General features: G+C 46.1%; 1 protein-coding gene across 2 annotated transcripts in view; it reads right to left on the minus strand.

Annotated features, from left to right (window-relative positions):
• LOC118372607 (E3 ubiquitin-protein ligase znrf2-like) overlaps positions 1 to 25,489 on the minus strand; it is an 89,453-nt gene that overhangs the window by 17,217 nt on the left and 46,747 nt on the right. Inside the window, exon 2 of one of the 2 annotated variants that reach the window (XM_035758540.2) lies at positions 21,677 to 21,772. The exons of the other annotated variant lie outside the window; for it this stretch is intronic. Within the exon in view, the coding sequence (XP_035614433.1) occupies positions 21,677 to 21,772 (96 nt within the window). The remainder of the gene's footprint in view (positions 1 to 21,676; positions 21,773 to 25,489) is intronic. 2 annotated transcript variants of the gene reach the window in all.

A 25,489-nucleotide genomic window follows, 5' to 3' on the forward strand; every position in this document is an offset into this window, starting at 1 on the left:
CAGCGTTCAATACCATAGTGCCCTCAAAGCTCATCTCTAAGCTAAGGACCCAGAGACTAAACACCTCCCTCTGCAAGTGGATCCTTGACTTTCTGACGGGCTGCTCCCAGGTGGTAAGGGTAGGTAACAACACATCCGCCATGCTTATCCTTAAAATGGGGGCCCCTCAGGGGTGCATGATCAGTGCCCTCCTGTACTCCCTGTTCACTAATGACTGCACGGCCAGGCACAACTCCAACAACCATCATTAAGTTTGTCGATGACACAACAGTGGTAGGCCTGATCACCGACAATGATGAGACAGCCTATAGGGAGGAGGTCACAGACCTGACCGTGTGGTGCAAGGACAGCAACCTCTCCCTCAATGTGATCAAGACAAAGGAGATGATTGTGGACTATAGGAAAAGGAGGACTAAGCACGCCCCCATTCTCATCGACGGGGCTGTAGTGGAGCAGGTTGAGAACTTCAAGTACCTTGGTGTCCACATCACCAACAAACTAACATGGTCCAAGCACACCAAGACATTTGTGAAGAGGGCACGACAAAACCTATTCCCCCAGGAGACTGAAAATATTTGGCATGGGTCCTCAGATCTTAAAAAGGTTGTACAGCTGCACTATCGAGAGCATCCTGACTGGTTGCATCACTGCCTGGTATGGAAACTGCCCGGCCTCAGGCCGCAAGGCACTACAGAGGGTACAGTACATCACCGGGCCAAGCTTCCTGCCATCCAGGACCTCTATACCAGGCCCTAAAAACTGTCATAGACTGTTCTCTCTGCCACTGAACAGCAAGCGGTACCGGAGCGCCAAGTCTAGTTCCAAGAGGCTTCTAAACAGCTTCTACCCCCAGGCCATAAGACTCCTGAACATCTAATCAAATGGCTTCCCAGTCTATTTGCATTGCCCCCTCCTGCTGCTGCTACTCTCTGTTATTATCCATGCATAGTCACTTTAATAATTCTACGTACATGTACATATTACCTCAATTACCTTGACTAACCAACCGGTGTACATATTACCTCTTCCAACATGTACATTTTACCTCAACTACCTCAACTTCCTCGACTAACACATTGACTCTGTACCAGTACCCCTTGTTTATACTGTAGCCTCACTATTGCTATTTTCCTGCTGCTCTTGAATGATTTATTTATTTTGGGGGGATATTTTTCTTAAAACTCCAATGTTGGTTAACGGCTTATAAGTAAGCATTTCACTGTAAGGTCTACCTACACCTGTTGTATCCTGTGCATGTGACAAATACAATTTGATTTGATTTGAGTGGAGTACCATCAAAACTGAGATAATATGAGAAAGAGAAAGGGAGAGGGAGAAGGGGAGAGAGAGAGCGAGAGGGGGGAGAGGGAGAAGGGAAGTGAAAGAGAGCGAGAGAGAGAGGGAGGGAGAAGGGGAGTGAGTGAGAGAAGAGCAGGATATTTGGAAAGACAGAGAGTACAGGACATAGGAGACACGACAAGCACAACATATTAGGAGGGTAGAAAAATTATGATGACAAACAGCATGGCGGAGCGAGGGAGCAAGAGAGAGTGATAGAATGAGGCATGATGACATCATCACTTTATATTTATTATCTCCTAGAGACAATTAATGTATAAGCAGTACCAGGGGAACGGCAGGTACCTGATAGACAGTGTGTGGTTGTGTGTGTGTATGAGAGAGACACACAGAGAGATACAATGAGAGAGAAAGAGAGAGAAAAAAAGAGAGAAAGAGAGAGTGAGAGAGAAAGAGAGAGCGAGAAAGAAAAAGAAAAAGAAAGAAAGAGAGAGCCAACGAGAGAGTAAGTGAGTGAAAGAGAGTATATGTGCAAGCAAGAGTATGTGCAGTGCAGTATGTACAGTACATTTCCTATATAGTGCTCGCTCTACAGTATATGGGCTCTCGTCAAAAGTAGTGCACTATAGAGGGAATAGGGTGTGATGTAACCAGAAGCTACAGTACTTCATGATCTGAATAGGGTGTGATGTAACCAGAAGCTACAGTACTTCATGATCTGAATAGGGTGTGATGTAACCAGAAGCTACAGTACTTCATGATCTGAATAGGGTGTGATGTAACCAGAAATTACAGTACTTCATGATCTGAATAGGGTGTGATGTAACCAGAAGCTACAGTACTTCATGATCTGAATAGGGTGTGATGTAACCAGAAGCTACAGTACTTCATGATCTGAATAGGGTGTGATGTAACCAGAAATTACAGTACTTCATGATCTGAATAGGGTGTGATGTAACCAGAAGCTACAGTACTAACCAGAAGCTACAGTACTTCATGATCTGAATAGGGTGTGATGTAACCAGAAGCTACAGTACTTCATGATCTGAATAGGGTGTGATGTAACCAGAAGCTACAGTACTTCATGATCTGAATAGGGTGTGATGTAACCAGAAGCTACAGTACTTCATGATCTGAATAGGGTGTGATGTAACCAGAAGCTACAGTACTTCATGATCTGAATAGGGTGTGATGTAACCAGAAGCTACAGTACTTCATGATCTGAATAGGCTGTGATGTAACCAGAAGCTATAGTTCTTCATTATCTTAGTCTATGCCGCTCTGACATTGCCCGTCCATCTATTTACAGATTCTTAATTTCATGCCTTTACTTAGATTTGTATGTATTGGGTATTTGTTGTGAAACTGTTAGATAGTACTTGTTAGATATTACTGCACTGTCGGAGCTAGAAGCACAGGCATTTCACTACACCTGCAATAACATCTGGTAAACACATGTAAGTGACCAATAAAATTACAATTATTTTACAATACGATGTTCTCTCTGATCAAATTGTTTTCAATTTGTTACAGGGACATTGATATGAGAGCATGTGAGGTGGCATTGGTTCTTAAATGGAGTTGAACCTAAATCCATAGCTGACCGTTATTGACTGTCAGTGTGTGTGTGCTTTATCGGTGCCATCAGGCATGACAAGAGCTGAGTGTGATGTAACCTTTAAGCCTGCTGGAGCTGCAAACAGTTGGGTTCTAGACTCCATCCAATTGGAGACCAGTGACAGGGCAGCTGCTGTGGTGTGTATGTGTTCAGCTTAGCCTGGACTCTGTTTCCACTGCTACAGGAATAGACCTGGGCTGCATAGCTCCGGAGACCAGCTGTGTGTGTGTCTCTACCTTGCGTTGAACATTTCTGAATAACATAGTTTATGACGTTGGGTGTATTGACTGTGTGTGTGCATGTGAGAGAGGCGTGTGTGTGTGTGTGTGTGTGTGTGTGTGTGTGTGTGTGTGTGTGTGTGTGTGTGTGTGTGTGTGTGTGTGTGTGTGTGTGTGTGTGTGTGTGTGTGTGTGTGAGAGAGAGAGAGAGAGAGAGAAAGATTTGGCACTGTCTGTTTATAGGTGTGTGTGTGTGTGTACGTGCACGGTAAACAGAGCTAAGCAGCAGTGTTTCTGGTGTACATGACATTGGAGTGGTGGGTATGTGTTGGGCTGCAGGCAGCAGGCTGCACAGAGCTGAGACTGGGATGGTCAGTGCTTTAGACTGGATTTATGACATCCTCTCAGTGACCTTGACAGATAGAGGGAGGGCGAACACACACTATGCACAGCACCACACACACACGTAACCGCACATACACATTGTGTGTACAGTTAACTGCCAAAATAATGGAAACACGTGAGTAAATGAGGGATACAAAGTATATTGAAAGCAGGTGCTTCCACACAGGTGTGGTTCCTGATTTAATTAACATCCCATCATGCTTAAGGTCATGTATGAAATGCTGGGCAGGTCATTATTTTGGCAGTTACTTGTATATCATATATGCAGCAACAGCTTACAGCATTTGTCACGTTCTGACCTTTATTTCCTTTGTTTTGTCTTTATTTAGTATGGTCAGGGCGTGAGTTGGGGTGGGCAGTCTATGTGTGTTTTTATATGTTGGGGTTTTGAGTTCGGCCTAGTATGGTTCTCAATCAGAGGCAGCTGTCAATTGTTGTCCCTGATTGAGAATCATACTTAGGTAGCCTGGGTTTCACTTTTGAGTGGTGGGTGTTTGTTTTCCGTGTGAGTGTTTGGTCCACACGGTACTGTTTCGGTTTTCGTTTTGTTCACATTGTTTATTGTTTTGTATTTCAGTGTTCAGTTCGTTTTGAATAAATCATCATGAACACTTAAATCAAATCAAATCAAATTGTATTTGTCACATACACATGGTTAGCAGATGTTAATGCGAGTGTAGCGAAATGCTTGTGCTTCTAGTTCCGACAATGCAGTAATAACCAACAAGTAATCTAGCTAACAATTCCAAAACTACTACCTTATAGACACAAGTGTAAGGGGATAAAGAATATGTACATAAAGATATATGAATGAGTGATGGTACAGAGCGGCATAGGCAAGATACAGTAGATGGTATTGAGTGCAGTATATACATATGAGATGAGTATGTAAACAAAGTGGCATAGTTAAGGTGGCTAGTGATACATGTATTACATAAAGATGCAGTAGATGATATAGAGTACAGTATATACATATACATATGAGATGAATAATGTAGGGTATGTAAACATTATATTAGGTAGCATTGTTTAAAGTGGCTGGTGATATATTTTACATAATTTCCCATCAAAGTGGCTGGAGTTGAGTCAGTGTGTTGGCAGCAGCCACTCAATGTTAGTGGTGGCTGTTTAGCAGTCTGATGGCCTTGAGATAGAAGCTGTTTTTCAGTCTCTCGGTCCTAGCTTTGATGCACCTGTACTGACCTCGCCTTCTGGATGATAGCGGGGTGAACAGGCAGTGGTTCGGGTGGTTGTTGTCCTTGATGATCTTTATGGCCTTCCTGTGACATCGGGTGGTGTAGGTGTCCTGGAGGGCAGGTAGTTTGCCGCCGGTGATGCGTTGTGCAGACCTCACTACCCTCTGGAGAGCCTTACGGTTGTGGGCGGAGCAGTTGCCGTACCAGGCGGTGATACAGCCCGACAGGATGCTCTCGATTGTGCATCTGTAGAAGTTTGTGAGTGCTTTTGGTGACAAGCCAAATTTCTTCAGCCTCCTGAGGTTGAAGAGGCGCTGCTGCACCTTCTTCACGATGCTGTCTGTGTGGGTGGACCAATTCAGTTTGTCTGTGATGTGTACGCCGAGGAACTTAAAACTTACTACCCTCTCCACTACTGTTCCATCGATGTGGATAGGGGGGTGTTCCCTCTGCTGTTTCCTGAAGTCAACACAATCATCTCCTTAGTTTTGTTGACGTTGAGTGTGAGGTTATTTCAATCAATCCCTATACCAGTCTGCTGTTCCCACATGCTGTTCCCACATGCTTCAAGAGGGCCACCATTGTTCCTGTTCCCAAGAAAGCTAAGGTAACTGAGCTAAACGACTACCGCCCCGTAGCACTCACTTCCGTCATCATGAAGTGCTTTGAGAGACTAGTCAAGGACCATATCACCTCCACCCTACCTGACACCCTAGACCCACTCCAATTTGCTTACCGCCCAAATAGGTACACAGACGATGCAATCTCAACCACACTGCACACTGCCCTAACCCACCTGGACAAGAGGAATACCTATGTGAGAATGCTGTTCATCGACTACAGCTCGGCATTCAACACCATAGTACCCTCCAAGCTCGTCATCAAGCTCGAGACCCTGGGTCTCGACCCCGCCCTGTGCAACTGGGTACTGGACTTCCTGACGGGCCGCCCCCAGGTGGTGAGGGTAGGCAACAACATCTCCTCCCCGCTGATCCTCAACACGGGGGCCCCACAAGGGTGCGTTCTGAGCCCTCTCCTGTACTCCCTGTTCACCCACGACTGTGTGGCCACGCACGCCTCCAACTCAATCATCGAGTTTGCGGACGACACAACAGTGGTAGGCTTGATTACCAACAACGACGAGACGGCCTACAGGGAGGAGGTGAGGGCCCTCGGAGTGTGGTGTCAGGAAAATAACCTCACACTCAACGTCAACAAAACTAAGGAGATGATTGTGGACTTCAGGAAACAGCAGAGGGAACACCCCCCTATCCACATCGATGGAACAGTAGTGGAGAGGGTAGCTAGTTTTAAGTTCCTCGGCATACACATCACAGACAAACTGAATTGGTCCACTCACACTGACAGTGTCGTGAAGAAGGCGCAGCAGCGCCTCTTCAACCTCAGGAGGCTGAAGAAATTCTGCTTGTCACCAAAAGCACTCACAAACCTCTACAGATGCACAATCGAGAGCATCCTGGCGGGCTGTATCACCGCCTCGTACGGCAACTGCTCCGCCCTCAACCGTAAGGCTCTCCAGAGGGTAGTGAGGACTGCACAACGCATCACCGGGGGCAAACTACCTGCCCTCCAGGACACCTTCACCACCCGTTGTTACAGGAAGGCCATAAAGATCATCAAGGACATCAACCACCCGAACCACTGCCTGTTCACCCCGCTATCATCCAGAAGGCGAGGTCAGTACAGGTGCATCAAAGCTGGGACCGAGAGACTGAAAAACAGCTTCTATCTCAAGGCCATCAGACTGTTAAACAGCCACCACTAACATTGAGTGGCTGCTGCCAACACACTGTCATTGACACTGACCCAACTCCAGCCATTTTAATAATGGGAATTGATGGGAAATGATGTAAATATATCACTAGCCACTTTAAACAATGCTACCTTATATAATGTTACTTACCCTACATTATTCATCTCATATGCATATGTATATACTGTACTCTACATCATCGACTGCATCCTTATGTAATACACGTATCACTAGCCACTTTAACTATGCCACTTTGTTTACTTTGTCTACACACTCATCTCATATGTATATACTGTACTCGATACCATCTACTGTATGCTGCTCTGTACCATCACTCATTCATATATCCTTATGTACATATTCCTTATCCCCTTACACTGTGTATAAGACAGTAGTTTTGGAATTGTTAGTTAGATTACTTGTTGATTATCACTGCATTGTCGGAACTAGAAGCACAAGCATTTCGCTACACTCGCATTAACATCTGCTAACCATGTGTATGTGACAAATAAAATTGGATTTGATTTGATTTGATTTGATTTATTTTCCTGACACCACACTCCGAGGGCCCTCACCTCCTCCCTGTAGGCCGTCTCGTCGTTGTTGGTAATCAAGCCTACCACTGTTGTGTCGTCCGCAAACTTGATGATTGAGTTGGGGCGTGCGTGGCCACGCAGTCGTGGGTGAACAGGGAGTACAGGAGAGGGCTCAGAACGCACCCTTGTGTGGCCCCAGTGTTGAGGATCAGCGGGGTGGAGATGTTGTTGCCTACCCTCTCCACCTGGGGGCGGCCCGTCAGGAAGTCCAGTACCCAGTTGCACAGGGTGGGGTCGAGACCCAGGGTCTCGAGCTTGATGACGAGCTTGGAGGGCACTATGGTGTTAAATGCCGAGCTGTAGTCGATGAACAGCATTCTCACATAGGTATTCCTCTTGTCCAGAAGGGCTAGGGCAGTGTGCAGTGTGGTTGAGATTGCATCGTCTGTGGACCTATTTGGGCGGTAAGCAAATTGGAGTGGGTCTAGGGTGTCAGGTAGGGTGGAGGTGATATGGTCCTTGACTAGTCTCTCAAAGCACTTCATGATGACGGAAGTGAGTGCTACGGGGCGGTAGTCGTTTAGCTCAGTTACCTTAGCTTTCTTGGGAACAGGAACAATGGTGGCCCTCTTGAAGCATGTGGGAGCAACAGACTGGGATAGGGATTGATTGAATATGTCCGTAAACACACCAGCCAGCTGGTCTGCGCATGCTCTGAGGGCGCGGCTGGGGATGCCGTCTGGGCCTGCAGCCTTGCGAGGGTTAACACGTTTAAATGTTTTCCTCACGTCGGCTGCATTGAAGGAGAGTCCGCATGTTTTAGTTGCGGGCCGTGTCAGTGGCACTGTATTGTCCTCAAAGCGTGCAAAAAAGTTATTTAGTCTGCCTGGGAGCAAGACATCCTGGTCCGTGACGGGGCTGGTCTTCTTTTTGTAATCCGTGATTGACTGCAGACCCTGCCACATACCTCTTGTGTCTGAGCCGTTGAATTGAGATTCTACTTTGTCTCTATACTGACGCTTAGCTTGTTTGATTGCCTTGCGGAGGGAATAGTTACACTGTTTGTATTCGGTCATGTTTCCAGTCACCTTGCCCTGATTAAAAGCAGTGGTTCGCGCTTTCAGTTTCACGCGAATGCTGCCATCAATCCACGGTTTCTGGTTTGGGAATGTTTTAATCGTTGCTATGGGAACGACATCTTCAACGCACGTTGTAATGAACTCGCTCACCGAATCAGCGTATTCGTCAATGTTGTTGTCTGACGCAATACGGAACATATCCCAGTCCACGTGATGGAAGCAGTCTTGGAGTGTGGAATCAGATTGGTCGGACCAGCGTTGAACAGACCTCAGCGCGGGAGCTTCTTGTTTTAGTTTCTGTCTGTAGGCAGGTATCAACAAAATGGAGTCGTGGTCAGCTTTTCCGAATGGAGAGCGGGGCAGGGCCTTATATGCGTCGCGGAAGTTGGAATAGCAATGATCCAAGGTTTTTCCAGCCCTGGTAGCGCAATCGATATAATAAAATTTAGGGAGTCTTGTTTTCAGATTAGCTTTACCACGCTGCGCTTTGGTCCGATCCTTCTTCCACCTCTGAATGCCGTTACAGAAACACCCACCACAAAAGGACCAAGCAGCGTCGTAACGGGCAGCAGCAGCAATGTCAGGACACCTGGACATGGGAGGACGTTTTGGACAGCAAGGGTTGCTACACATGGGAGGAGATCCTGGCTGGAAGGGATCGCCTCCCATGAGAACAGGTGGAGGCAGCTAGGAGAGCAGAGGCAGCCGGAGAGAGGAGCCAGCGATACGAGGGAACATGGCATAAATGGCATATATTATTATATTATATATATTAACACGGCTGGCAAGGAAGCCCGAGAGGCAGCCCCAAACATTTATTGGGGGTGGCACACAGGGAGTGTGGCTAAGTCAGGTAGGAGAACTGAGCCAACTCCCTGTGCTTACTGGAGAGCGAGAGGGACCGGGCAGGCACCGTGTTATGCGGTGGAGCGCAAGGTGTCCCCGGTGCGTGTGCATAGCCCGGTGCGGTACATTCCAGCTCCTAGTATCAGCCGGGCTAGAGTGGGCATCGAGCCAGGTGCCATGAAGCCGGCTCTACGCATCTGGTCTCCAGTGCGTCTCCTTGGGCCGGCGTACATGGCACCAGCCTTACGCATGGAGCCGCCAGAGCCGTCAGCCAGCCAGGAGCCGCCAGAGCCGTCAGCCTGCCAGGAGCTGCCAGAGCCGTCAGCCAGCCAGGAGCCGCCAGCCAGCCAGGAGCCAGCCAGAAGTCGCCAGCCAGGAGCCACCAGAGCCACCAGCCAACCAGAAGTCGCCAGCCAGGAGCCGCCAGAGCCACCAGCCAGCCAGGAGCCTCCAGAGCCGTCAGCAAGCCAGGAGCCGCCAGAGCCGTCAGCCAGCCAGGAGCCGCCAGAGCCGTCAGCCAGCCAGGAGCCGCCAGAGCCGCCAGCCAGCCAGGAGCCGCCAGAGCCGCCAGCCAGCCATGAGCCGCCAGAGCCGTCAGCCAGCCAGGAGCTGCCAGAGCCGTCAGTCAGCCAGGAGCTGCCAGAATTGCCCTTCCCTCCGGAGCTGCCAGAATCTCCCGCCTGTCTGGCGCTGCCGGTGTCTCCCGTCCATTCGGGATCCATTTCTAGGGTCCCCAGTCCGAGGTTGGCGGTGAGGGTCGCCGTGTTTAAGAGGCCACGGAGGCGGACAATGAGGCGGAGAAAAACTGTGGTGAAGTGGTGTCCACATCCCGCGCAAGAGCCGCCACCGCGGACAGACGCCCACCCAGACCCTCCCCTATAGGTTCAGGTTTTGCGGCCGGACTCTGCACCTTTCGGGGGGGGCTTGGGTGGGTGTTCATCATGAACACTTACCACGCTATGCTTTGGTCCGATCCTTCTTCCACCCCTGAATGACGTTACGGCATTGTTGTGTCCCAATCCAAAGGCAGCTGCCTGCAGCCTTTTGGCTTACAAAGGTAGCTACCTTTGTTGGTAGCATTTTTGTCAGAAGGTAACTGAAAATTAATCTTATTTGAGAGGGGATTCAAAGGTAGCATCACGTGATAACGCATTCCTTTTGTTTATATTGTATCCACTGTAGTAGCGTGAACAGTACAAAGCCCTATGAGATCCTCAAAAAGTTCTACAGCTGTACCATTGAGAGCATCTTGACTGGCTGCATCACCACTTGGTATGGTAACTGCTTGGCATCTGACCGCAAGGCAGAGTGTGTTCGAGCTCCCTGCCTTCCAGGACCACTATACCAGGCGGTGTAAGAGAAAGGCCCTAAAAACTGTCAAAGACTCCAGCCACCCAAGTCATAGACTGTTCTCTCTGCTACCGCACGGCAAGCAGTACCGATACACCAAGTCTGGAACCAGCAGGACCCTGAACAGCTTATATCCCCAAGCCATAAGACTGCTAAATAGTTAACCAATAGCTACCCGGACTATCTGATTGACCCTTTTTGCAATAACTCTTTTGACTCATCACATACGCGGTGCTGCTACTGTGTATTATCTATCCTGTTGCCATGTCACTTTATCCCTACCTATATGTACACATCTACCTCATTTACCTTTTACCCCTGCACATCCACTCTGTACTGGTCAGGCAGGTCACCCATGATTCAAGTCAGTATTCGACGTACATCCATGTCTGAGGACGTTGAGAGATGACATGGAAACCGGCTACTTAGGGCAACAATGATCGCTGTTACCTTCAAGTATCAAATAAAATAAAATGTATTTATATAGCCCTTCGTATATCAGCTGATATCTCAAAGTGCTGTACAGGAACCCAGCCTAAAACCCCAAACAGCAAGAAATGCACGGTGGCTAGGAAAAACTCCCAAGAAAGGCCACCACCTAGGAAGAAACCTAGAGAGGAGTAGGTTTCAGTTTTGCTAGGGCGTTGTGGACGGGTTTGTCGGATAGGTGTAAACATCTGCTTATTTTAATTTTTTTATTTTACCTTTATTTAACCAGGCAAGTCAGTTAAAAACAAATTCTTATTTTCAATGACGGCCTAGGAACAGTGGGTTAACTGCCTGTTCAGGGGCAGAACGACAGATTTGTACCTTGTCAGCTCGGGGGTTTGAACTTGCAAGCTTCCGATTTCAAGTCCAATGCTCTAACCACTAGGCTACCCTGCCGCCCCTTATGGTTCCAAAAGTTAACCCTCACCTTAACCATTCAGAGTTAATGTCTAACCTTAACCATTCAGAGGTAATGCCTAAACTTAACCTTGGAACGATACAGAGAAGTAACTAAACACTTAGAAATTTGACATTTGGAACGACTTTGAAATTTGACACCTGAGAAACATGGATGAATGTCTAACTCTGACGTGAGACTGTGAGAGCTTGTTGGTACTGGTACCCCGTGTACACAGCCAAGTTATCGTTACTCACTGTGTATTTATTCCTTGTGTTATTATTTTTCTATCATTTATTTTTCTCTCTGCTTTGAAGGGAAGGGCCCGTAACTAAGCATTTTACTGTTAGTCTACACCTGTTGTTTACACAGCATGTGACAAATAACATTTGATTTGAAACAGACTAGCCAATGCAGGACCTTGGAGTGATCAGACCAAAGCACAAGCAGGGTATCAGACAATATCTCAACATGACCTCTGACACTTTCCGACCCAACCCAGGTCAAGACTTCCTCAGCTCCCTTCCTGCTCTGGTTCCCTCAGCATCAGGGTGGGAGGGGGGAGTGTGCAGGGTAAGCCTTCTTTCCTCCACCTGTTTCCTCCTTCATCTGTCCTCCTCCCTTTTATGATAACATAGAGTGCTTTTCTCTCCCTCTCCTCTGCCCAGACTTCAACCCACAGCCCAGCCCCCCATTTATACTGAACAAAAATATAAACGCAACATGCAACAATTTCAATGATTTTACTGAGTTAGAGTTCATATGAGGAAATCAGTCAATTTAAATAAATTCATTATGCCCTAATTTAAAGATTTCACACTGGGCAGGGGCGCAGCCATGGGGGAGCCAGCCCCAGCCAATCAGAATGAGTTTTTCCCCACAAAAGGGCTTTATTACAGACAGAAATACTCCTCAGTGTCATCAGCTGTCCGGGTGGCTGGTCTCAGACGATCCCACAGGTGAAGAAGCCGGATGTGAAGGTCCTGGGCTGGCGTGGTTATACGTGGTCTGTGGTTGTGAGGTCGTTGGACGTACTGCCAAATTCTCTCACATTCAATTTTCTGGCAACAGCTCTGGTGGACATTCCTGCAGTCAGCATGTCAATTGCACATTCCGTCAAAACTTGAGACATCTGTGGCATTGTGTTGTGTGACAAAACTGCATATTTTAGAGTGGCCTTTTATTATCCCCAGCACAAGGTGCGCCTGTGTAATGATCATGCTGTTTAATCAGCTTCTTGTTATGCCACAACTGTCAGGAGGGTAGATTATCTTGGCAAATGAGAAATGGTCACTAACAGGGACGTAAACAAATTTGTGCACCAACATTTTTAGAGAAATAAGCCTTTTGTGCGTATGGAACATTTCTGTGATACTATTTTTTAGCTCATGAAACATGGGACCAACACTTTACATGTTGCGTTTATATTTTTGTTCAGTATACAAACGACACACCATGCGAATGAATGGAGATTGATTTTAGGTGCCAATTACATAAACCACTTCTATCCCTGGTTCTGAAGTTGGGAGGTCTGTATGGGGTGGGTGGGGCCTGTATGGGGAGGGTGGGGTCTGTATGGGGAGGGTGGGGTCTGTATGGGGAGGGAGGGGTCTGTATGGGGAGGGTGGGGTCTGTATGGGGAGAGTGGGGTCTGTATGGGGAGGGTGGCTGTGTGTGCCCTAGAAAAGCCTGTGTGTGGGTCATGCTTGTTTTATTGTGCCTGTTGATGCCAGTAGGATACCTGGACAAGACAAGACAAGACATGCAGGCAGTCTATACTGAGTTCAGCTCGTCATAGTCTCAGGGCACACAGACAGGGACAGTTAGGGACCCAGGGAAAAGTCTCGATCAACATTAGACTACACAGGCCTCATAAAGACATTGTTAGCATCTCCCTCTACACAGACCACTGGCCATTCATTTCAATCACTTCATGACACATGCAAGCAGTTACACACACTCACACATTCACACACACACACACACACACACACACACACACACACACACACACACACACACACACACACACACACACACACACACACACACACACACACACACACACACACACACACACACACACACACACACACACACACAAACCCTCGTTAACATGTGCAGCTGATTCACCATCTTTGAGTCTAACGACAGGTCAGAGGCCTGTGTCGTGATGGAGGACCATGTTACTGTGGTAATGGGGTCGGTGACGTTAGCGTGTGTCATGGGTCGTCTATATACCAGACAGACACAGAACGGATGATTAGCAAAACAATCTTTGGAAAAACTGTCTCTCTAGCTAGAAACGGGAGGAAGGAAACATGACACTAAGTGTCCGCCCCAAATGGCAGCCTATTCCTAATTGAAACCATGAGCGCTGACCAAGAGAAGGAATGGCATATTAATACAGTGTATTATTAACCTGAATGCACTCTAATGTAGCCGACAGATCATCATCAATATGTTCAGAACGTATTCAACTTCTCTCAAAAACACTTTATTTACACCAATGTGACTGTATTAGGATAGATAACGAATCCTATTTAGTATTAGTATTTTAGGGAATAGTGTAAGTGTACTGTAGTACTGTAGAGGGAGACAGTGCTAGGACAGGGAAACTAGTGAGCACAGAACTGCTAGACGGCTTCTCAGCAGGGGATTTCTATCGTCATGGAAATGCACACACACAAGTAAAGGTGTGTTTTCCATCAGCAAAGAAGATCAAAACACAGGTTCTCAAGCCCTTTTGTAACTTTGTTTTTCCACCATGTCCCAGCCAAGAATAACACAGAGAAACAAGAGTGGTGGGAGGTGTCAATCATGGTACAATATTACCATAAATCAAATGGTGAAACCCTATTCTAACATGGAACAAACCATAGAAAATGTGGCCTATCTATCTCTATCTGTCAGACCAATAGACTCTCTGATCACCGCCAAGAGAGGGCTGTCTCCAGCCTCCACACTCCAGCCCTGTGGTTCTTTTCAGGCATTGACAGGGCTGTGGAGGGGGAAAGTGCAGCTGGCTTTGGCCTGGTTGATTAAATGGGCAGTCTGGCTCTCTCTCTCTCTCTCTCTCTCTCTCTCTCTCTCTCTCTCTCCACTCCCCTTCTCTTTCTCTCTCTCCTCTCTTTTCCCTCTCTGGGTATGCCTGCCTGTCTGCTGCCCTGCATGTTAAAGCTGCTCCACTTGGCTCAGTGTCAGAGCAGGGTTCTCTACTGGGACTCTCCACATTCCAACTTACTGCCAACTTCCTTTTCAGCAAAAACAGAAGAGCCTGAAAAGCAGGGACTAATTGATACCTGTCCACAATGACTCATCATCATGGCCTTATCGCCCTGTCCTTACTGTAATTAGCCTATAGGGGCTTCCTTCCCAGCCCATGCCACACAGAGAGGACTTTGGTGTGTGTGTGTATGCGTGGCCCTCCAGGTCTAAAAGGAGTCCTTGTGGCTTTAGAGTTACCCAGGATCTGTGCTGTTGGATCAGACTCAGGGCTCAGTGGTGTGTTGTGTTCACTGTTTAGAATGAGAGGAGGCTCAACATTGATCCTGTGGTATCGTCTAAATTCAACTTTAGCCTTGGTTTAGTGCTCTCTGTGTATGAGCTGGACAGAGAAAGGATGCAGGGAATGTATTATACTAGCTAGGCTACCCCTGCCTTTCCCTCTTAGGTAGACACACACACGACATGTCCCCCTGCCCCCTCAAGCCCAGACATTCGCCACAGACATTGGCGATTTGGGGAGGCACAGACATTGGCGACATTCGCCATTTTCAGGGAAACTACATTTAATGCTGATCTATATCTCTATCTTCACACACACACACACAATCTGCTCCAAGACAAGACCAGACAGACACAAACTCACACTCACAAATACAACCAACCTCTGCTTTGTCCTCAAAGACAGACAGACAGCCAGACAGCCAGACAGACAGACAGACAGACAGACAGACAGACAGACAGACAGACAGACAGACAGACAGACACAACACCAGTCTCCAGCACTAACAGCAGTACTGCAGTGTTCTCAGAGTTCAACACCAATAGCCCTCTGTAGTAGTACATCTGACAGGCTACTGTATTGTGTCTATATGTGAGTGTGGTTTGTGCTGTCTTCTCCCTGATTCATTAGGACAGTGTCACACAACACAGGACTATGATACAGTAACACACAGACAGTAAGGGGGCTAGGCAGTAAATGCAGTATCTGGAGTGTCCAGTTTGAGTGCCTGGACTGTGGAGGGAGAGTCCCCTCTCTCACTATCATTGGTTGCTCAGGCCTACTGCTACTTCCTGTTTCCTGGTCCAATCAGAGTGTCTCAGGAACAAGACAGTGTAGCGTCATGACATGGCCCTCTTTGGGTATAGCGCGTGCCTTCCCCCTCTCTCTCCTCTCCTACACCCAGGTTCTGTTATCTCAGGTCGTACATTCCTGGAGGAAACTCTCTCCCCATGGCCATGCAGAAAGAGACACATAGAGAGAACAAAGGAATTTGTTCTACATCACAGAACTTGAGAACTGAACAATATCCATGTTTTGGAGAATGTGTAAACGGTCGGTGGAGAAGCCAGCTACGACCCGGTCCGTTTTGTTTCATGTTTGTGACCTCATGAAAGACAATACATCCACATTACCATAACTCTGTTTATACAGGTGCCTCCATTATGAGGTTTGCGTCTAATTATTGTATAAATGGAATGAGTAAAGATTAAACTATTAGTGAAATGATGTAATGCTGTTAATGTGAGAGAATTGCATTCCCTTTCAAGTTTAACTAAGTCATTGGCCCACTCCCATGAACACAGACATGATCTGGCTCATGGGACAGTCCTTTTCTACTGTTCCGAATAAAACCCCCACCTTGGGAAATCCTCTTCAGACCATGCATACCCCGGTTAGCTGAGGGGCAAAGGTTTGAGTAGAGACCACAAAAACCTCAGGTTGTAATGGTTGATGAATTCCTAACCATACCACGTGGAGTATTGGCTACACGGTGGGAAATGGTTAGGGAACCTCCCCTATCATTTCCTTGTAACCATATCTACTGTTTGTTTGTTTATGCATTTCTGTGATTATTTAGTTAGTTAGTAAATAAATGATGAAGACAATTGTATGGATGATTCATAGGAAAGGTTGGGTTCGTGCAGATAACCAACAATTTATGACATTTGGAATGAGATTAACGTGAGGTAAAGAATAATTCATTAATTAGAAGACTAATTGATCAGAAATGTAAATATCTGAAGAGTTATATTAGGAAAATTATAACTTCGTAATCTGAAGATTTTCCTTGGTACCCCAACTTCCTAGTTAATTACATTTACATGATTAGTTTAAATACGTAATAATAATTACAGAGAATTGATTTGATAAAACAAGTCTTCACTTTAAAACTTCTTGATGCACCAATCCCGTTACCGGGATCATTTTCGTCAACATCTGCTGAATTGCAGAGCACCAAATTCAAATTAAATGACTAAAAATATTTAATTTTCATGAAATCACAAGTGCAATATAGCAAAACACAGCTTAGCTTGTTGTTAATCCACCTGACGTGTCAGATTTCAAAAAAGCTTTTCGGCGAAAGCATACCAAGCGTTTATGTAAGGACATCTCTCTCAGTAGACAAAACATTAAACAGCTAGCAGCCAAGTAGATTGGTCACGAAAGTCAGAAAAGCAATAAAATGAATTGCTTACCTTTGATGATCTTCGGATGTTTGCACTCACGAGACTCCCAGTTACACAATAAAGTGTTCCTTTTGTTCCATAAAGATTATTTTTATATCCAAAATAACTTATATCCAACCAATAACTTAGTTGGCGCGTTATGTTCAGAAATCCACAGGCTAGGGCGGCCACGACCAGGCAGACGAAAATTCCAAATAGTATCCGTAAAGTTAGTAGAAACATGTCAAACGTTTTTTATAATCAATCCTCAGGTTGTTTTTACAAAATATAATCGATAATATTTAAACCGGGACTGTGGCTTCTTCAATAGGAGAGAGAGAAAATGTCTGCTCCAAGCTGTTGCGCATGCAAAACGCTGCAGGCACCCAGCCATACAATGACGCAATGTGATCTTTCTCGCTCATTTTTCAAATTAAAAGCCTGAAACTATGTCTAAAGACTGTTCACACCATGGGGAACCATAGGAAAAGAAATCTGGTTGATATCCCTTTAAATGGAGCGAAGGCAGGCAATGGAACAGAACAGCACTTCCGGGTTGGATTTTCCTCAGGTTTTCACCTGCAATATCAGTTCTGTTATACTCACAGACAATATTTTGACAGTTTTGGAAACTTTAGAGTGTTGTCTATCCTAATCTGACAATTATATGCATATTATAGATTCTGGGCCTGAGAAATAGGTAGTTTCATTTGGGTACGTTTTTCATCCAAACATCAAAATACTGCTCCCTACACTCAACAGGTTAATGATGCCAAAGACACGACAGTAGGTAGATATTTCCTAGGACGTGGTGTCACGTCATGTGACAGGGCTGTAGAGTGGTCCATAGGATGTCCTGCTGCAGCCCGGCAGTTCTGAGCATACCCTTCCCCTAGCATGTCTCCCCTATCTAAGTGTGTGTGTGTGTGTGTGTGTGTGTGTGTGTGTGTGTGTGTGTGTGTGTGTGTGTGTGTGTGTGTGTGTGTGTGTGTGTGTGTGTGTGTGTGTGTGTGTGTGTGTGTGTGTGTGTGTGTGTGTGTGTGTGTGTGTGTGTGTGTGTGCAAACAGAATGCAGCTAGGTCCTCCTGTCTGCAGTACAGTGGGGGACATACAGCATCACATTGTGTATGTATGGACGTGAGGGCAAGAGAGAGAGAGAGTACAGAGAGGGAGAGAGAGAAAGAGAGATTGAGAAAGAGGGAGAGAGAGGGAGACAGCGAGAGAGAGAGGGTAAGTGAGAGAGGTAATGGGATTCGCTTAGGGAGTAGGGCCAGTTGTGTGAAAAAGAAGCTTCCATTCTCATCCTCTCTTTCTCTCTCGTGTCCCATACTGCAGAGCAATAGAACAGGTAGAAATACAGAGCTGGTTGTCAGAGTGGTGCTGAGAGAGGAGAAAAGAGAGGAGGAGAGGAGAGGTAGAATCACAGAGCTAGCTGTCAGAGTGGTGCTGAGAGGAGAGGAGAGAGGAGGAGAGGAGAGGTAGAAACAGAGCTAGCTGTCAGAGTGGTGCTGAGAGAGGAGAGGAGAGAGGAGGAGAGGAGAGGTAGAAACACAGAGCTAGCTGTCAGAGTGGTGCTGAGAGAGGAGAGGAGAGAGGAGGAGAGGAGAGGTAGAAACAGAGCTAGCTGTCAGAGTGGTGCTGAGAGAGGAGAGGAGAGAGGAGGAGAGGAGAGGTAGAAACACAGAGCTGGCTGTCAGAGTGGTGCTGAGAGAGGCGAGGAGGAGAGAAGGGAGGAGAGGAGAAGAGGGAGGAGAGGGATCAGTGATAATCTCTCCTGTCCAACTCCATTACACTCCTCCTCACATGACTGATGAGCCATACCAGACCTGCACAAAGGGAACACTAACAATCATCTCTCTCTCCATATTCAGACACATAAACATACACACTCTTTACTAAAACTGTAGTGTATCGCTCTCTCTCACCCTCCTTCTGTCTCTCCCTCTCTATTTTCCTTTTCTCTCCCCCCTCCACCCCCTCTATCCCTGTCTCTCTCATACTCTCCCTCTCTCTCCGGACACAGAGATTAGCTAGAGAGGAGAGGAGAGTGCAGAAAGCCTGGAGGACAGCATAGGCCACAGTGCTCAGGAAGAGAATGACTGTCTGAAAAGAGTCTGTCTACAGGGGTACCAGGGCAGGCCAGGACAGGGGGAGAAACCTATTCAGAGAAGGATGGGAGGGGGGAGTAAAGAGAGTGAGTCATGACTCACCACTCATACCCCAGCCAGTCTTCTCTAAGCTCTATTAACCCAGTAAAATGGCCTCCATTACTGGAGAATGTGACACATCTCTGATGACCAGCAGGTTTTGTTTAAACGCTGTTGGGCTGTTTAAAACCTGGGAATTATCTTTAAACAGCAGCACTTGTCCTCTCTGTCAACTGGGTGTGTTTAAAAAGCCCTTCTTCAGGCTGAGGGAGACGAAACAAGCGGTTTAAAGTCCACATGACTGATACATCCGTCTGGGGCTTGACCATATACTTGGTCTCCTCTGATGCAGGCAGGCAGGGGAGAGATTGTGTCACAGATAGCACATAAACACAGACAACCACAATATCAGGAGTGAAGCGCACACACACACACACACACACACACACACACACACACACACACACACACACACACACACACACACACACACACACACACACACACACACACACACACACACACACACACACACACACACACACACACAACCGGCTACCACCCCTTAATTCATCGTCCCACTGTGTTTGATGATGGATGCCTTTCCCTCAGTCTGGGTTAGTGTATGAGAAAGCAGGTCCTTCAGCCATCATCAGCCCAATGCTGTTCCATCACGGTCACACTAAAAACAAGCAGACACAGAGAAACTGCTGCTGCCACTCTTACCCACTCCTGAGCCAAGGTGAATGCCTGTTTGACTAGGCTTTTACAGCAAGTCACTGTGGACTGAAGCTCCTCCATGATCCAATAATATAACATTCATAGAAGTGTCCAGAATTTGACCTCTGCTGAAAAAAATAATATTGGCTACATGAGCTGCCAGACATGTGCGAGGACTGCTCAGAGAAAAGAAACAGACACATGTTATTGCATCAAAAGTCGCTATGTCTCAGTGTTGTAAAACCTCACCCAAATGGCCCTCTATTCCCTACATAGTGCATAACTTTTGCCCAGGTCACATAGGGCTTTAGTCAAAATTAGTGCACTGTATAGTGAATGAGGTGCCATTTGGGATGCAGACAACATGCAGTAATTTGTTTTCTGACTAACTGAGTCCTACATGCTGACTTAGTGCTTAGAAGGGGCCACTACAAACTCCTTATTAGAGCTATTAGGCAATGACTTCCAGAGCCTGGGACCATCGTAGGAAGTATTTAAACCTAGAGTTGGAATGGAAAAGAGAGGCAGGGAGATACAAGTGTGGGAGGCAGAAATGTGTGTGTGTGTGTGTGTGTGTGTGTGTGTGTGTGTGTGTGTGTGTGTGTGTGTGTGTGTGTGTGTGTTTGTGTGTGTGTGTGTGTGTGTGTGTGTGTGTGTGTGTGTGTGTGTGTGTGTGTGTGTGTGTGTGTGTGTGTGTGTGTGTGTGTGTGTGTGTGTGTGTGTGTGTGTGTGGTCTGTGCGACTCTGTGCTCCAGAAACACACAGTGAGCATGAGGTCATATCCCCTTAAGGAAGCAAGAGGAAATTAGCCATCCCTTTAAGACTGATGCGATAGTTCTTAATAAAACAAACACCACTGGACCTTTCTTAATATAAGATGGAGGGCTGAGCTCTGAGTGTGTGTGTATGTGTATGTATGTATGTATGTATGTATGTACGTACGTACGTACGTACGTACGTACGTGCGTGCGTGCATGCGTGTGTGTTTGCGTGCGTGCGTGTGTGTAGAACTCTGTTTCTTCTCAACCAGGAATGTAAACAGGGCTAAAAGTAAGCTCGGGGCTCCAACTTTCCCCTCTCACTGCTGTATCCTAGTTTACATCTCCCCTGCAGAGATTACAGTATCAAATACATTACATGTTTTCACTGTCATTCACATAAACACTGTCCACTTAAGACTTGCGACCTGTTCAGTTGGTTTATGAAGAGATGGCCCATAAATCAATTGGACCAGTCATCAGAAAGATATTAAGAAACCAGGGGGAGATGCAATTGATTAGGAACCTTAGATTACAATTATTACTAGATCACTCATAACCATAGTAATATGACTTGTTCTTCCACTGAGCTCCTACCCAGCCTGTTATGATGTACTTAGCTGTGTGTTGGCACCGTAGTAATTCCACTGGGTGTTTATATAGACTGACAATGACTGAAAACGTGCAAAGGCTGATTAAGGCATTAAAGCGGCAACACAATGGGAGACAAATGAAAGATATAGAGAGAGAGTTTGTGTTTGAATTGAACTGCAGAGAGAGGAGAGAGTTATTTTGATCAATTTAGGCAGGCAGTATTGGACAGACCAGGGAGTCAGGTGACAGTGACAGTCCCCTCTGTAACAGATCTGCCATAAAACACTTTGTCTTGCCATTATGATTACACAGACACAGAGCTAACACCTGCCGTGACACTAGTCACATTAGTCACTGACGGGGAGGAGGAGTGGTATTGTAACTGCCAAACATCAGGCAGCTCATTCAGACACTGTCTGACAGCAACCATGTTGCAATAAATTAGCTTGTCAATTAACTCACAGACAGCCATGGCAACGTCTTGTCTGGCCACACACACTAAGCCCTTCCCCTTCACACCCGTTCAGCAAAGGAGAACAGTCTAGGGGTAGGGGAGTAAAGTAAGCCGTCTTACCATTATAGGTCACTCTGGGTTTGGTCAAGCACATGACGATGTGTAGATCCATCTCATCTGTGGAGACAAACTTGGAGCAGACAGGGCACATGAAGCCTGCATGGAGGGAGAAGGGAGGAGGAAAGGAAGACCAAGTGGCAAATATCAGAAATCTAATTCTGTAAAGGGAAATCATTAAGTACCTACGTATATTGTTACCATAACACAGCATCACACACCTGAACCCCTCCGCCCAGCCACCACAACATTCTCTCTGACATTACAAACTGAGTTCTCCCTATTACATTCTCCTGTAATTACGCTCTATGAGTCACACTCAATAATCTCCCTGTGATATTAACAGCAAAGATGATAAAATGAGGTGATATTTAACACTGATTGCAAAGCTTGTCTTGACATTATCACTGTGATGCAGCAGATGGCAGAGACGCTCTTTAAACTGAGATGATTAATGATCGTGTTTGGTAACTCTGCACTAAACAGTTAACACAACTAGACAGCCAAACAGACTGACAGACAGGGTTTAATGTTGTTATCGATGATGTGGTATGATAACATCTGGTTAGTGTAGGACTGATAGGGGTAGTATAGGAGGTATCTATCATTTGACTGGACTAGCAGCTGGGTTTATGGCAACCACCTCGGGTGGGCACAGAGGGAGGGAGGGAGTGTATGTATGTATGTATGTATGTATGTATGTATGTATGTATGTATGTATGTATGTATGTATGTATGTATGTATGTATGTATGTATGTATGTATGTATGTATGTATGTATGTATGTATGTATGTATGTATGTATGTATGTATGTATGTATGTATGTGTGTGTGTGTGTGTGTGTGTGTGTGTGTGTGTGTGTGTGTGTGTGTGTGTGTGTGTGTGTGTGTGTGTGTGTGTGTGTGTGTGTGTGTGTGTGTGTGTGTGTGTGTGTGTGTGTGTGTGTGTGTGTGTGTGTGTGTGTGTGTGTGTGTGTGTGTGTGTGTGTGTGTGTGTGTGTGTGTGTGTGTGTGTGTGTGTGTGTGTGTGTGTGTGTGTGTGTACAGTGAGGGAAAAAAGTATTTGATCCCCTGCTGATTTTGTACGTTTGCCCACTGACAAAGAAATGATCAGTCTATAATTTTAATGGTAGATTTATTTGAACAGTGAGAGACAGAATTACAACAAAAAAATCCAGAAAAACGTATGTCAAAATGTTAGAAATTTATTTGCATTTTAACGAGGGAAATAAGTATTTGACCCCCTCTCAATCAGAAAGATTTATTTTATACAGTTAACGAGCTGAGAATAGGAGCACACTCTTAAAGGGAGTGCTCCTAATATCAGTTCGTTACCTGTATAAAAGACACCTGTTCACAGAAGCAATCAATCAATCTGATTCCAAACTCTCCACCATGGCCAAGACCAAAGAGCTCTCCAAGGATGTCAGGGACAAGATTGTAGAACTACACAAGGCTGGAATGGGCTATAAGACCATTGCCAAGCAGCTTGGTGAGAAGGTAACAACAGTTGGTGCGATTATTAGCAAATGGAAGAAACACAAATGAACTGTCAATCTCCCTCGGCCTGGGGCTCCATGCAAGATCTCACCTCGTGGAGTTGCAATGATCATGAGAACGGTGAGGAATCAGCCCAGAACTACACGGGAGGATCTTGTCAATGATCTCAAGGCAGCTGGGACCATAGTCACCAAGAAAACAATTGATAACACACTACGCCGTGAAGGACTGAAATCCTGCAGCGCCCGCAAGGTCCCCCTGCTCAAGAAAACACATATACATGCCCGTCTGAAGTTTGCCAATGAACATCTGAATGATTCAGAGAACAACTGAGGACAAATGAGACCAAAATGGAGCTCTTTGGCTTCAACTCAACTCGCTGTGTTTGAAGGAGGAGGAATGCTGCCTATGACCCCAAGAACACCACCCCCACCGTCAAACATGGAGGTGGAAACATTATGCTTTTGGGGGTGTTTTTCTGCAAAGGGGACAGGACAACTTCACCGCATCAAAGGGACGATGGACGGGGCCATGTACAGTCAAATCCTGGGTGAGAACCTCCTTCCCTCAGCCAGGGCATTGAAAATGGGTCGTGGATCGGTATTCAAGCATGACAATGACCCAAAACACACGGCCAAGGCAACAAAAGAGTGGCTCAAGAAGAAGCACATTAAGGTCCTGGAATGGCCTAGCCAGTCTCCAGACCTTAATCCCATAGAAAATCTGTGGAGGGAGCTGAAGGTACGAGTTGCCAAACGTCAGCCTCAAAACCTTTAATGACTTGGAGAAAATCTGCAAAGAGGAGCGGGACAAAATCCATCCTGAGATGTGTGCAAACCTGGTGGCCAACTACAAGAAACGTCTGACCTGATTGCCAACGAGGGTTTTGCCACCAAGTACTAAGTCATGCTTTGCAGAGGGGTCAAATACTTAAAATTAAAATGCAAATCAATTTCTAACATTTTTGACATGCGTTTTTCTGGATTTTCAACTTCAAGGCCCGTTCGCCTCTGCTTATCACACCCATTATATCCTGCAGCTCACTATAGTGTACACAGTGTGTGTGTGTGTGTGTGTGTGTGTGTGTGTGTGTGTGTGTGTGTGTGTGTGTGTGTGTGTGTGTGTGTGTGTGTGTGTGTGTGTGTGTGTGTGTGTGTATTTACAGATTATTTCCTGTAAAATACATCCGTATAATATATGAGTCATCCTGATGTGTGCATGCAAACAGACCCACAGGCACATTAACCAGGTTTCCATCTTACCATCGCATGCAGAAGACTTACCTGACGCATAAAAACGACAGTCATGTCGGTACAATTTGATACAGTCGGACAGACCATTCGGTTGTTCCACAAGGTGGGATCTTGTGTCGGTAAAATGAATTGTGCGAGAAATGGCATTGGAGAGGCCTAATCATCACATAGAAATAAACTAGGAATCGCGGCCTGATATCCCCCCCCATCACAACGTGAAAAAGCATTTCAAGTTCATAAGCAGATGAAATAAGTTATGGTGAACTTCACATGGTGGTTAAGTGCATGGAGATCATGCACAATTCCAATAGGCTAAATATCGAGGGTAGGCTATTATTTGAATGCTGTTGACATAATGATCAGTGCTTGGCTGCCAATTATTTCATAAAATGATCTCGCTCTTATCCATATCTAATCATATAACCCCCTCGTCCACTTTATCAGCCAAGTCTTGTCTAGACAGAGAGCCTGAAGCAAAACTAGATTGTGCATGTTTGTGTGACAAAACCATCTGTAGTTGAAATTGTGATTGAAACCCACGTAACGTATGTCTTTGAATTGGTACATGGGAACTTCGTCATCACGCAGCCTTTTGTCCACAAAAAGTGGTGGGAACATGCACATATTGTTTTTAATGCAGATTTTAGAATATTCACATGAAAATCTGTCTCCAATTGGATGGAACCCCAGCTATGGACACACACCAGGGTGACTGATGTATTATCAGGATGCACTTTCCAGGAAATGAATCTGGAAATATTCAGTCACAACACACACCCCTGTAGGCCCTGCACTCCTACAGGCATCAATCAATCTCTAGCCCAACTCAACTCTGCAGGGGGTACAGTTACGTCTACAGATCTGAAGACAATACTGTAGACAATTTCCCGTCTGGGACTTGGTCCGAACCTCTTGACAAGGTTGCTAGGTGTTGGGTTGAGCTTGCTACATTACCCCCTTTCCTTCGGGAGAGCGTGTCCCCACACTTCTCTTTATCAAGTCTCTCACATCACATGTACACTCCTCTTCCATGGCTTCACGGGCGCCATCCCACTTCAGACAC

Source organism: Oncorhynchus keta, chromosome 34, assembly GCF_023373465.1.
Source record: "Oncorhynchus keta strain PuntledgeMale-10-30-2019 chromosome 34, Oket_V2, whole genome shotgun sequence".
Taxonomy (NCBI): Eukaryota; Metazoa; Chordata; class Actinopteri; order Salmoniformes; family Salmonidae; genus Oncorhynchus; species Oncorhynchus keta.